The 14138-nt window shown below is 32.0% G+C and overlaps 1 protein-coding gene and 2 long non-coding RNA genes across 3 annotated transcripts; 2 read left to right on the top strand and 1 right to left on the bottom strand.

The window, feature by feature from the left end:
* Positions 1–4764: 4764 nt before the first annotated feature.
* LOC142227664 (uncharacterized) lies at positions 4765–5429 on the top strand. Its single transcript, XR_012719956.1, has 2 exons — positions 4765–5158; positions 5227–5429. It is a non-coding gene; the product is annotated as an uncharacterized LOC142227664 (long non-coding RNA).
* Positions 5430–7249: 1820 nt separating this feature from the next.
* Positions 7250–7705, bottom strand: LOC142227665 (uncharacterized). The gene is made up of 2 exons (XR_012719957.1): positions 7520–7705; positions 7250–7463 (listed from the first exon to the last, which is right to left on the bottom strand). It is a non-coding gene; the product is annotated as an uncharacterized LOC142227665 (long non-coding RNA).
* A 971-nt stretch (positions 7706–8676) lies between these two features.
* On the top strand, positions 8677–14137 carry Fbw5 (F-box and WD repeat domain containing 5). Its single transcript, XM_075295211.1, has 10 exons — positions 8677–9125; positions 9186–9665; positions 9728–9885; positions 10649–10832; positions 10892–11187; positions 11240–11713; positions 11774–11901; positions 12199–12411; positions 12469–12619; positions 13705–14137. The coding sequence occupies exons 2-10, from the start codon at positions 9416–9418 to the stop codon at positions 13798–13800; spliced, it is 1950 nt and encodes a 649-aa protein (XP_075151326.1). The 5' UTR covers positions 8677–9125; positions 9186–9415; the 3' UTR covers positions 13801–14137.
* The last annotated feature ends 1 nt before the right edge of the window (position 14138 follows it).

Below are 14138 nucleotides of genomic sequence, written 5' to 3' on the forward strand. Positions count from 1 at the left end.
GACAATTTTCCTAGGGGGGGGGGCTATAGCCCCCCTAGCTAAAAATTTATAGACTGAACTTATAGGTTCAATTATTGTTTTATTTCATAAAAAAGAATAGAAAAATTGACATCAAAATAATATATAATAAAGCAACTAAAAGTAGTTCCACACTATTCCCAGCAAAAAAATTGGGATTTGTTTTAAAGGCACAAATGTCCTCACAAAGAAGTTAATTATATTAACTACACAGGAAGTTTTTTACTTCAGTTTTTTTATATTTTAATGCGTAATTTTTGTTTTCTTTTTTCAAATAGTTTAAAAAAAGAGTAAGAATAAATAAAATGGTAAAAATTATTCAAATTTTGCCACAAAAATGGTAAATCCATTATAGAAAAATCGATAATTTTTGAAAATATTGAAACAAGCGTTAGAGTGCATTAAAAGTCATAAAAAAATATAAAAATTATTATAAATTAATGTTTCTTGAAGCTCGAGGTCTTTATAAATATTTATAGAATTCTAACAAAAGGTCGACCAAAAATCAAATAAAAAACGAATAAATAAAAATTATTTATTTGGGAAAATATCACACAATTTTTTAATTCACATTCAAAACTCTGAATTTGAAGAAGTAAGAAGTGATGTAAATTTATTGCAACGGCTGTTGAAACGGTGGACATTCGTTCTATGACGAGTTCCTATTACATTCATCGTTTCTCCGCCAATTTTTCACCACTTCCGGACCCAAAAAGAACATTTTCACTTCTTTTCTGGCGACGCTTTTTTGCAGCATTATTAAGATATTAATTTATGAAAGAATAGTTTTAATACCAATTACCATTTTTTGATTAGGATGACTAAACCAGACTAAACAATATAATAAAGGGCTTTACAGCCTGTTTCTGTATGTCGAATGAGCTCTGTGGATCGACTAAAATGGAAACAAACACCTGAATTTATAACCAAAAAACAGCTGTTTCTATGCATTTCAGTCTACGATTGAACTCGATCGACATACAGAAACAGGCTGTTAGTTATTCAACTAAACCATAGGTTCAATCACGGCTCTATTTCATAAATATCAGACTTCAAACATTGCCATCGGCAACTGCTACCACAACCCAAGTAATTCGATTGTGCATGAAAGTCTTTAGCGGAACTTTGTGCGGTTGTATATACTTGTTTAATTTTTATAAAAATGTAAAATCGTAAATAGGTTTTCAAATTCTGGGGGGGTGCTAAATTTTTTTCTGGGGGGTCTAAGCCCCCTCCCCAGAGGCCTTCCTACGCTTATGCCTGGTGGGTTCACTGTTTTTTCAGTGTGTCTGTTTTTTGTTGAGAACGCGATTTTCTCAACAATTTCTCAACTTGAATCTTACCCTAATCCTTTGAAAAAATTTTTGAAAAATTGTTGAAATTTAGCATTTTTCAAACGTTTGTGTTTATTGGGCAGTTGAGAAATTGTTGCTCATACACCCAGAAAAAAGTGACCACTTCTTTAAGTTAAATGAACTCATTGTGAAGAAAGTTGAACTTCGTATAGCGCCAAAGACATTTTTATTTGTTTGAACGATATGATTTTCGTAAAAATTAGGTAGAATGCATTCCATATATTAGTTAAAATTTTCCTATATTTATGTACCACTATACTACAGAATGAAAAAAATTAACTGAATTGAATTCATATATGGAATGATTTTATTGAACTTTTTTCATTCATTTGGAAAAATCCAAGGCATATTAATTAATTACCTCTTTAATATGCCTTGGGAAAAATCTTACATATTTGTGGTAAACCTTTTACTTCAAAATTAGAACCGCTTACCTTCGTTTTTATATACAGTTTTATTTATTTATATAGAAATTTTTTCTTCAATAAAAGACATGTTTTATTAATATATTAAATATATTTATTAAGAATTAACAGCATCGACTGGCCTTGAAATATTAGCTTATTATTCCACTATTTCCAATTTCCATGTAAAGTTACCAACTGTAAAACGTAATTCTTTTCTTCTTCTTATTCCTTTCACTTTTAATAAGATGCTGCGTAACGATTTTGTCCTCCTTTTACAATTTCAATACCTACAAAAAAATCATAAACCAATTTTTTCACAAAAGGTTAGCGTCACTGTATGAATGTTACCTGATAATTGATTTCAAAATTAAGACGAATGAAGGGGTTGTTGTTCTGTTGCTGTTTTCTTTCTTTATACGTCATCACGAACATTGATAGACTTGTTGTTTGTTATTTATGTTCAATAATTTTGAAAAAAAGGCAAATGTTCACAAATGTTAATATAAATATTTAATTTGTTATTTATTATATTATTTTACTATATTATTTCTTAACAATCTCTCCGTATACCATAACAACGCGATTCCAACTAAAAAAAAAAAACAACCCACGCGCAAACATATCGATGACAGGTATCGATTACAGGTAGATAAAAGAAATATTGGAAAATTTCCTATATTCTAACAAGTGTGTTTCCTTAAGTTTTGAAAGGATTGAATACTTCTTAGTACGAATGAACTAAAATATTTTTCTATGCCAAGTGTTATTCGTATGTATGATAAGCTTTCTATAATAAAGGAAGTCAGAATTATCGTTTTATAAGAAATTTTACAAAATTTGAGGAAACTTGGTTTTAGTTCGGTTTTTGTTTATTTTTACGAATGCTTTGTTATCAGTGAATAAAATTTTCTTGTTCAGTAGTAAATTCTTATACCCAGCGAAGAAAACAGTATTAGTAAAATTCCATGCCTTATTCTAGTTAATGAACTATTCCTAACTGCTTTCAGTTTAGGATTTTTTTACTGAAATAAGTATATTTTATTATTTCACACAAAAATTTAACTTAATGGAAATAAAATGGCTAAACTAAATAGATAAACATTTTTTCCTTTAGTTTCGAATGCGCTTTTTTCTGAGTGTAAGTTGAATTCTACTAGGGATGTCATTCGTGATCGATTTTTATAAATCCCGGGATTCGCGATTTTAAAATATAGAATCCCGAGATTTTTTTCGGGATCCCGAAATTTTCAGGATTTTTTAAATAGTTTAAGTAATAACAAACTACAGCGCCAAAAATTGTTGTACATTAAAGCAATTTAGTTTAATTCAATTTTATTAACAAAAGAACATAAGTAAATTAAAAAGAAATTTCAAATTGCTATAATTCTTAACTCATTTCCTGCCATTGAACTCGCTTGAGTAAAGAAAATTGGCAACATTTAATATCGCAGAACTTTGTTTATAAATGAAATTAGGCAAAGTTTCTTTTTGTTTTTATGTTTTATGTTTTATGCTTTTTATTTTTATTTTTTTGTTTTAGTTTTTTTTTTTAATTTTTTTAAGTGAAGTTAAGTGTAAATGAATTTAAATTTGTTTTTATTTTATTTTAAATGGTCTTGGCGTGTAATGGGTAAACGCACACCTAGTCCAATTCAACAAAACAAAAAATTATGACAAAAACAGCAATTTCATATAGCTATCTTATTCAGCAAAACATTTCGATTAGATTTGGTATATTTGCGTACACTTGTGTTATGCGCTTTACAGACTATCAGTTATTCCGGACGATAGTGTTCGTGTCGAACATATCCCATATATTGTGCACATTCGTGTATGTTCTGGGTTTCACATGAACGACTTGCAGTGAATTGTTCCCGTAGGGGTTGTTCTGCATGCAACTTTTCACCTCACAGATGGGAGAACTTTGCACGGACAATTTTTTTATTGCATTCTTCTATATTTGCAAAACGAAGGATTTTTAAACCAAAGTAAATTATTTATTTGAATCTATCATATGTTTTCTATGTGCTTCATAAGTATTTGATGATAAAATAGCACAAAAGACCTCTTAAAAACAAAATTTAAAAATGTATCACAAATTTTCCAAGATTCCCCTCTCACTTGTTGCAAAAAAAATGGTGGTTGCTTAAAAGCAGCTGATTTTGTGTAAGTTCGAAATGACGGTGTTGCAAGAGTTTGAGAAAGCGCATTGAAACTTTTATAATTGAGAAAAATAATGATATTGCTTGTTAATTGTTAATGAATTTTGTATGAATACGATTAGTCTTACATTTAAAATAAAAACAAATTACTTTTTGAATCAAATCAAATAAATGAAAACAATATTTTTGAACCCAAAATATCTTTAAACGATTGGCAACATTACATCTGCAAAGTGTCATAGGCAAGAGTCAGTCAAGCATAATAAACTGCGGCAACATTTCTCGCCGTCGGTACAAAAATATTTTACTTCAAAAAAATTATTTCTCTTATTTACTAAAAAAGCGTAACATACAAAATATTCGGCAATTTTGAATTTGTAATGCGATGAAAATTAATTAATTTCATTTGTAGTCGATTTTAGAGCGAACATAACGATTATTTCTAACGGCGTTAAAAGTTTTTGCGCATCGTCTTAAATCTTCAAATTAGTTGCTCGTCTCTGAACTCTTACAAAAGTAAACAAAATTAAATTGAAAACAATATAACTTTGATGCATTTATTTCTACAGAACTCATATACATTGTAATCCACGATGGACATATGTGATCCTCTATGGCATTTACAACTTTCCACAATATTTTACAAAACGTAGTTCTTCCAATGTTTAGATACATATCATTGGCTATAACTCCTTGAAAAGAACCAACTGCAAAAAACCTTAAAGCAGCCGCCACTTGAATTGGGGCTGGTATGGACCCATGTCCAAGATATGGAGAAATCTTGTCAAGAATAAGCGAAAATCCTTCCTTGTTCAAACGGATTAAGCCCACAAAACTAAAAAAATAAAAGAAGTCAGCCGAGTAAATATTATAAAGTCATCTTACCAAGAATTTGGAATATCCATTGGATTTGTAACATCGCACAATCGGCGCCTTTGTATCCGTGTGTCAGAAAATGAGTTTCTTCGTATACCCCCTGCCAGCATTTCAAAGTTCCATTTCAACCTCATCGTTACCACAGACTCGTAAATGTCACTTCAACCATCATGAAAAGGTACATCAAAAAGTACATGCAAGTAATTTGCCATCCCTACTGTTAAAAAAGCCATTTTTTTTTTTGTGAAACGCCAAGCGCAACCAGCTTGTTATATTTTAATTAAATAAAAACGAAAATAAAGTTCTGAAAACATAGATTATACGCTTAAAATTGTGAAAGGTATATTGGTGAACAATTTGGTGATTTTCCAAATGGAATAAAGTGATTGTTTTTCAGATATTTTACAGACACGCTGCCTCCATGGAATAAAAACACTGGTTGATAGACGCAGCAACATGTAACTCGCTACTTGTAACTCAACATCATCATTAATGCCAAAAATTATGTTAAATGTAATGTGATAGTGGTATAAATGTTATATTTTTAAGAATTTGTAAATGTTTAATCAAATTAATAAATATCTAAACAAACGTGTTTTACTCGACCACAATGATTCTTTTACAACTATCTTAAAATGCACTTTTTCTGATTGTTTGGAGGGTCCCTTATTGGCGTCGTTCTAAATTGATCTATAAAGGCACCTAATAATTGCACTCATGCGAAACATTTTTGTAGTAACTTGGGGTGGTACAACTTCTCAATAGTGACGGCGCTTTTCCGACGAGTTTTTGATGTCGTATATGATTGTTTTCGACGTAGTGGGGATTCTCAAAAGAGTCCCCAAATTCAAAAAATGTTGGCAGGGCCATTAACCATTAACAAAAACGAAGCAGGCATTTTGATTTTTTCCAAAAATTTGAAAAATACTTAGTTTATGACAGCAATGTAAACAACTTGTTTACTTTTTTCTGCAAACCATATGATTTGCAGATTTTCATTTTCGGCAAGCGAATTCGAAAAATCTTGTTCCACGGGAAACACAGAACAACTAAAAATTTTTGGGGGAGATGCATGTGAAAGGTGAAATCTCTGTCACGTGAAACCCAGAACATACATGATTATAAGTTAGGTCCGAAGGCATAATCGATACTGCTGCATGTTTATGGGATCGATGACACATTTACCGATTATTTAGTCATCGCCGACAAGTCGTGTCGATCCGACACACTGTAAGATTCTTTACAAACACCGACATTCCGCCCGGAATAACTGATAGTCTGTAAAGCGCATTAACAGCCTATTTCTGCTATCCGAATTCTAGTCTTCGTTCGCATACAAAACGAAAAACAGCTGATTTTGGTTTCCCTAAGGGGTATCTAAACGAAAATCGAAACGAAAGTCAATGCGAACGAAGACGTAACGTAATCTCAAAGACTGGGTTTCTGTAACTCGATTCGTTTGCATTTTGTCAAACTGAAATGTCAAAACCACTCACTTGGTAAAGACCTTTCGATTTGTGAAAAAGGCATTAGTAAATAAAGGTGAGTACTATGTTCGGGTTTTTCACCAAAACACTAAATTAAAAGTACAAATATATTTATGAAGACGATTAGATATTGATCGAGTCTTGCCAAATAATGGATGGAAAAGATCCGAGGAATTGATTGCAAAAAATTTTATATTTCTAAATTAGTTAATTAAAAAAGTAACCGTGAAAACAAGCTGGTTTTCAGCTTGAAAACGGAACATAGTACTCAGCTTAAGGAAAAACTTAATAATTTATAAATTTATTAAAGGTTTTAATGTAAATATGTGATAAAAGTGATTTTATCGATCTATTTTTTCTTTATAACCGCTATAGGGACCGTTTAATGAAAAGTCTAACTCGAACAAACACATACATTTCGAATGAAACACTCATTAAAAGGAGAACTGAACTGTAATTATGGGTAGGTACTATGTTCGGTTTTCGAGTTGAAAACCACATTATTTTCGCGATTACTTTTCCTTAAATAATCAAAATTATAAATGAAAACAAACTTATTCCTGTAAAATCTTGCCGAAAACTAATGGAACAAGAAACTACACATCAATTGAGTTAATTTGTCTGCTTTATATTGAACTGTTTTAATAAAGTAACCACGAAAATTTCAACGCGAAAAGCGAACATAGTACCCTGCCAACATTTTTGGAAGTTGACGACACTTCTGAGAATCTCCACCACGTCGAAAACAATCGTATACGATATCAAAAACTCGTCGGAAAAGCGCCGTCACTATTGAGAAGTTGTACCACGCAAAAGTTACGACAAAAAGGTTTCGCATGAGTGCAATTATTAGGTGCCTTTATAGATCAATTTAGAACGACGCCAATAAGGGACCCTCCAAACAATCAGAAAAAGTGCATTTTAAGATAGTTGTAAAAGAATCATTGTGGTCGAGTAAAACACGTTTGTTTAGATATTTATTAATTTGTGTAAACATTTACAAATTCTTAAAAATATAACATTTATACCACTATCACATTACATTTTAAATAATTTTTAGCATTAATGATGATGTTGAGTTACAAGTAGCGAGTTACATGTTGCAGCGTCTATCAACTAGTGTTTTTATTTGATGGAAGCAGCATGTCTGTAAAATATCTGAAAAACAATCACTTTATTCCATTTGGAAAATCAAAAATTGTTCACCAATATACCTTTCGCAATTTTAAGCGTATAATCTATGTTTTCAGAACTTTATTTTCGTTTTTATTTAATTAAAATATAACAAGCTGGTTGCGCTTGGCGTTTCACAAAAAATAAAATCGTAGTAGGGATGGCAAAATACTTTCATGTACTTTTTGATGTACCTTTTCATGATGGTTGAAGTGACATTTACGAGTCTGTAGTAACGATGACGATGAAATGGAACTTTGAAATGCTGGCAGGGTACTTACCTTATTGTAGAAATATGGAAATACAAATCCTTATCTCTCTACGCGGGCTAATTTGTTAAAAAATTATTGAACTAAACCAAATATCAGAAGCAGGAAAATTTTGCCAAATAAACGGGGATGCCAGATTGAATTTTATGGAAAATAATTTTTAAAATGTATGGGCCTTTTTCAAGAAATTCAAATAATTGAGATCTGGTAATGCTAGCATTTGACAGTAACGTAAGCCATGCGAACGAACGAAAGGAAGTTAGAGAAACCCAAATCTAGACGAAAGTGAGTGACTACCGTTCGTTCGCAATTGCTTTCGTTCGGATATCAGAAATAGGCTGTAATCCTTTTGTACTTCATGGTTTTAAGTAACTTCTTAAAAATATCAAGGCAATAAAATTTTTATCAGATAAACGCGATCTTCTCATATTGTCGACGGACCTTTTATCATTGCTTGTGCTTTTTATAGTTTACCTCATGTATAATAAATACTTACAAATGTTGGCCGTTTGCACTGAATGAAAACTCCAATTTAGTAATAAATAATGCTAAAAAGCCACAAATTAAACGAATTTGAATGAATGAAATTTTTTCAGGATCCCGGGATTCAAAATAAAAAAGCGCGGGTTACAGCACTAAATTGTACTGTTAAGAATAATGCCTGTTTTTCGTCGAGAACGCGATTTTCTCAACTTGAATATTACCCTAATGAAAATTGTTCGAAAAATTGTTGAATTTTAGCATTTTTCAAACATTTGTGATTATTGGGAGTTTCGACGTTTTGCAATTCGAATAAGGGGCTCCCAGTTATTAAATTTCTGATGAATGTCTTTTGGGTGGCAACTCTTGTATTTAACCTAAACTGACATTTTATTTTGTTCTCATATTTCATCGCGTTTGTTTGCACATGAAATTCGTAAATATTTTGATCTTTATTACATTCTTATTTGATTTTGGAAATTGTCACAAATTTAATACCAAATATTGAAATAACTTTGAAGAGAAGTGACTCGATAGCCCCCATAATTCTGGGCTTGACATCATCATTCTGTCATACACAAGAAGAACTTTATCGACCTTATCATCCACATGAATGGAATTTTTTGTATATTGTATTTGCAATGCATTTTGGAAGAGAAAGTGATTTTTGAGTCACCAAATCAAAAATACGTTTTACGTCTGACCCTTTTTTGAAACAATTTTTCATCTGTTCTGGATTGTTTTTGTTTTTTGCATTTTGCGTCAACTGTGCTAAACACACGGCCAGCAAAAATACGACACAAGAAACGAAATAAGCACCAGACTGGTGACAGCTGTGAGCCGTTGAATGTTTTGGCTTTGATGATCTATCGTCTTTGTGTTTTTTGTATACTTTGTGGTGAGGTGTTTGCTTTTCGTTGATTGCTTTTGGCCTTCATAATTTAATTCATTTACTTAGTTGGTAGTGTTTAGCCCAGCAGCCAGTTTGAAATATAGTGAGATACACAAACGAAAGTGAAATTCCCCAATACTTGTATAACGAATGGACAAAATCTTTGATTTTAAAATGATAGCATTATAAGTGTATCCAAATCTGTTGAATAATAACAAAAAGAATCTCACACAAAAGATTATATCCCTTAAGAAGAAGAAACAGCGTAATTCGCCATAGAATTTCTAGAGGGAATCATGACGGAGGACAACAAGTCGAAAAAGTTACGATTTTGTTCCGATGACGAAAATGAAGAGGAAGAATCATTGTGGTGGTCCCTACCAGACCCAGTGTTAATCAAAATATTTTCACTGTTACATCCAAGAGATATACTGAATGCATCGGCCACTTGTCATCGGTGGTATGAGGTTGCCAACGATAACATTCTATGGAAACATCAATTCCAGGAACATTTTCGCACGGATCCATCAATACCGCTAAAACCAGGTATGGCAAATGGCCTACATTAGATTTCGAGATTAAAGCAGATTTATTTTTAATATATCTAGGTGCCGTTTCATGGAAGGATGAATATGAACGTTTAACGTCACGCATACCTTTTGTACAAACCGAATGTCTGCAAGGTCATGCCCATCAAGTGCTGCATGTTAGTTTTTCACATAATGGTGAAATGTTTGCAACGTGTTCTAAAGATGGCTACGTTATTGTAAGTACATTATTACCGGAAATTAAGTAAATTTCGCGCTTGTATCTAATCAATCATCGTTAAGTTGGTGAATAAATTTCGAATGCAAATTAAGATGTTTGAGAAATCAAAACAAAAAAAAAGCAACACGAATGCCACGAATGAGAAAATATTTTGAATAATTTAAATGACAATATTCCACATAAATTTTTAGTAAAAATTACATTATTTCTGATATCTTCCACAATGGGAAAATATTAGGAATGGTAGTGCTTTTACAATAGGAAAGTAATAGAATAAAAAATATATAACAAACGGTTTAATAAAAAATATTAAAAGTTTACTACCATACGTAAAAAAATTGAAAATGACTAAGCGCTACAAATCATAAGAAGGATAAGAGCACATTCCGGATAAATTGCCCTGGCGTGTCGACATCATATTGTATTAAATTATTTTGCCGAATCAAATTTTTTTTAATTAACCGAAATATAGATTTTCTAGTTTGAATTTCAATTCAATTTTGGCCCATTTTGGACTACATATGGATAGAAATACAATTCACGTGACTTATATAGAGATCCTAAATAAAACGCATTTTCCCCAATGAAAGCTATTTATTAAAAATTTAAATGCAAAAAAGTTAAAATTTTTAGCGACAACTGAGGAATACAAACAGAATGACAAAGATACTTTTCATCCAAAGATACTCTTTATTTTCAAGAAATAAAAAATATAAACCATTAGAGGTTTGTCAAATTGTACAATTTTTCATCAATTTCAGATATGGAATTCTAATCACCCATGCACCGAAAGATACTCACACAATATGAAACAATTCAGTTGGAAGTACACACAATACTCTCAATTTAATCAAAGCGATACATTACTCTTGGTTTCTGGCGTACATTTCGGAGCACCACACAGCACATCGGGTGAAATTGTAGTATTTACTGTTGGCGGTACAAGTAAGACAAGGCCAAATACTGAGATAGTGGCATTATAATAAAATATTAAATATTTTTAGGCTCTCACCTGCGATGCCGTGTACGAAATCGCCCATACGATATATTTGGCACCTGGTTTAGTGATCAATATTTAATATCCGGTGATCTTCATTGGCTTGCCCATTTGGTAAGCACATCTGTGTTGTGGTTGAATAAAGCCAATCAGGAAGTGGACTCCGAACATGTACCTATTATGAATCAATTGTATAAATTTTATAACCGCAACGCAAGTTCTGTCAGAGCTATAATGATAGCAAAGTGCCCTTGGCTGGATGAGTCTAACGATCCACTGGCGGAACAAAATAGTACTAAAGATGTAAGTATAACTAATTTCTTTATAGCCATAGAAACACAATTTTTTTTTTCAGCAGGCCGCAGATATTGACATAGCTCAAAGTTCCCTTGCAAGTGATAGCGTTGATGGTACATCTGTTGGTAATCCTCTTTCGCATATGGCTTCTATTAGACATTCAGTGGAAGCTTCTGAAAATAATATAGATGATAATATGCCTTCAACTTCACGACGACGCCACACCAAATCTACGGATGATATTTCTATTTATTTTGCTGAAGAATACCGTCGCTTGTTTAATGGAGGCAATGGGCTTCAGGATAGTGATTTGGAAGAAGAAGATGATGACGATGTGGATGAAGCTATGGAATCTGTGGAAGAATATGATGATATGGAAAATTCTATACCGAAATATTTGATATTTTCAACAGGATCTAAAACATATACGCCGCATCAAATTGGAATTAAGCGCATTAACCATGTTACGTTTCCTAAGAAACTGGATCCTGGCCCTTCTCTAAAAGAGAGGGTTGCTGCCCGTAAAGAAAAGGTTAGTTCTTACTAATTACTATTGATTTCATAGCATAATATCCTTTATTTTAATTTTCAGAATCAAATACGTGATCCCGACCCTGACTGGAATGATTATGAATCTGTAGCCGACCGCTTCGATAAAATTGATAAAGTAATTGATTTGCATGGACACATCATTGGCATGGCTTTAAGCCCTGATAACAGGTAACATACTTGTCAATATGGAAATTTTTTATTCTTTGCTGGAAATTGGCATTTACTGATACCAACTTAGTAGGAATTAGTCGATTAATCGATATTCCAAAGGAAATAGAGTTTCTCTCCAAGAAAAGGTTGTATATGGGCGACAAACACTAAACTGTATTAAAGCAAAATATATCATGCATCTTTTTAGTACATATTTGCCACTTTTTAGTACATATTTTTAAGATAAAGTCTTCAAAATTATTGCACTCTTCGGAATATGATTGAAGCTTATCAAATTTTATTTTCCTTCCTCAGATATCTTTATGTCAACACGCGCTCTTGGCCTCGTGATTATTTTATATCGAACCCATTAGAACCTCCGCCAATTGCCCAAGAAATTGATGTACACGTAATTGACCTAATGACATTGAAACGTGTTGGGAATATGCTGCGTGCTCATAAAGCCTATACACCTAGTAATGAGTGTTTCTTTATATTTCTAGACGTCTGTGATGATTATGTTGCCAGGTAATTTTGCGTTTTTATCCACTTTATTCTTATATTTTAATTTTTTTATCCGTTTAGCGGCGCTGAGGATATGCATGCCTATTTATGGGATCGTTATTATGGCATATCATTGGCAAAATACAAGCACACGGATGTAGTAAACAGTGTTGCTTTCAATCCAAAAGATTCCCAAATGTTGGTTACAACTAGTGATGACTATACCATAAAGGTAAGAATTTATCCACAGAAGAATTATTTGTAGCACCACTTGTGCTTTCTTGTCACTTTGGATTTGATGAGGACAAAAAAAAAACATTTGTCTTTCCATGGAGATGCAATGCAGGGCTTGCATAAAAATTTTCATAGGTTTTAACTCAGTCTCCGTTAAACACCAGAATGTTTTCAGCGGTGATTTATGTGTCATCAGTAATGCTGGTGACAATTCTGAGTGTTTTAAAACTTCTCCAAATTGCGAGGTCACTGCGGCCTGATGTGTTGATTTTCGTCACTATTCTCCACCAAAGAAGCTGCGTATACTTAATAGCATTAGTCCGGCATATTCGATATTCAAGTTTAAGCCGGTTTATTCGGCCAATGACTTTGAAACGTATTTCATAATCCTTTCTGTTATTGCACTACGAAAAACTTGAGAATAACTTACACCAAACTAAATTTTGTCGTACTAATGACCAAATTTACAACATTGCGTTTGCATTGATAGACAACCTCCTCCTGTCGAAACTTAGTCAAATGTGGCTAATCAACTTTTAAGTATCCGCAATTGAAATATGCGGGTGAAATGGGTCCCACCTGTATCCAAAGGCTCCAGGACAAGTGTCTTCCGTTCGTATGTCCACATAAACCTATCCGACTCAACGTTAAATTACTCTGGGCACATCCGTTCCCAGTCTCGGAATAACTATGGTATACGTGGAAACAGTTAACAAAATCATAGCGCAATAGCTAAAAGATAAAACAAACTACACACTATTACAATAGTAACAACTTATGACACTTTTTTTGTACAAAATAGACCCAAATAGGGTTATTATATTGACCACAATCCACTAATTATAATCAAGACCGAGTAGTCGATTTAGTGGAAAAATGATAAAATCAACTTTTCTGAAATTTGGAAAAAAGAAATTTTCCAAAGTAGACTCTTTGAAATAAATAAAATAAAAAATAAATATTTATTACATACATATTGTTAATAATTGCATCCTTATTAATATGTATCTTCTTTTTCTTATGAAAAGAAAAAAGAAAGCTCCACTAATTTAATTAACAATTTACATCTTTTGTTATTTTTAGATTTGGCGTTCCCGTGCTGTAGCTAAAAGGCTTAATATTGATACGTCAAACAACTATGAAGCATTTGACTTAAAATTAAATAAGAATGTTTCATAGGATGGTGGTTTTTTATTGAATTTTAGCTGATGACTACAAATGCAAATATTTCATGTATTCTAAGAAAATTATCTATAGTTTTAGAAGAAATATTTATTTTTACCACAAATTGACGAAACATATTGTTAAATTGATATCAACACTGTTTTCGTGTAGAAAGGAAAATGTTTACCATGTTTAGTTAACAAATTAAAATTGTGCACTTTTCTCTTTAATGCCTTTATTTGTTATGTTTGTTTTATAACTTTTTTTCACATAATATTTCTCTTTTACTATTTATTTCATGTAAACATATACATATGTATATTACCAATAAAACAAATACTACAACTATAAAT

The sequence above is a fragment of the Haematobia irritans genome, chromosome 2, assembly GCF_050003625.1.
Source record: "Haematobia irritans isolate KBUSLIRL chromosome 2, ASM5000362v1, whole genome shotgun sequence".
In the NCBI taxonomy this organism is placed as follows: Eukaryota; Metazoa; Arthropoda; class Insecta; order Diptera; family Muscidae; genus Haematobia; species Haematobia irritans.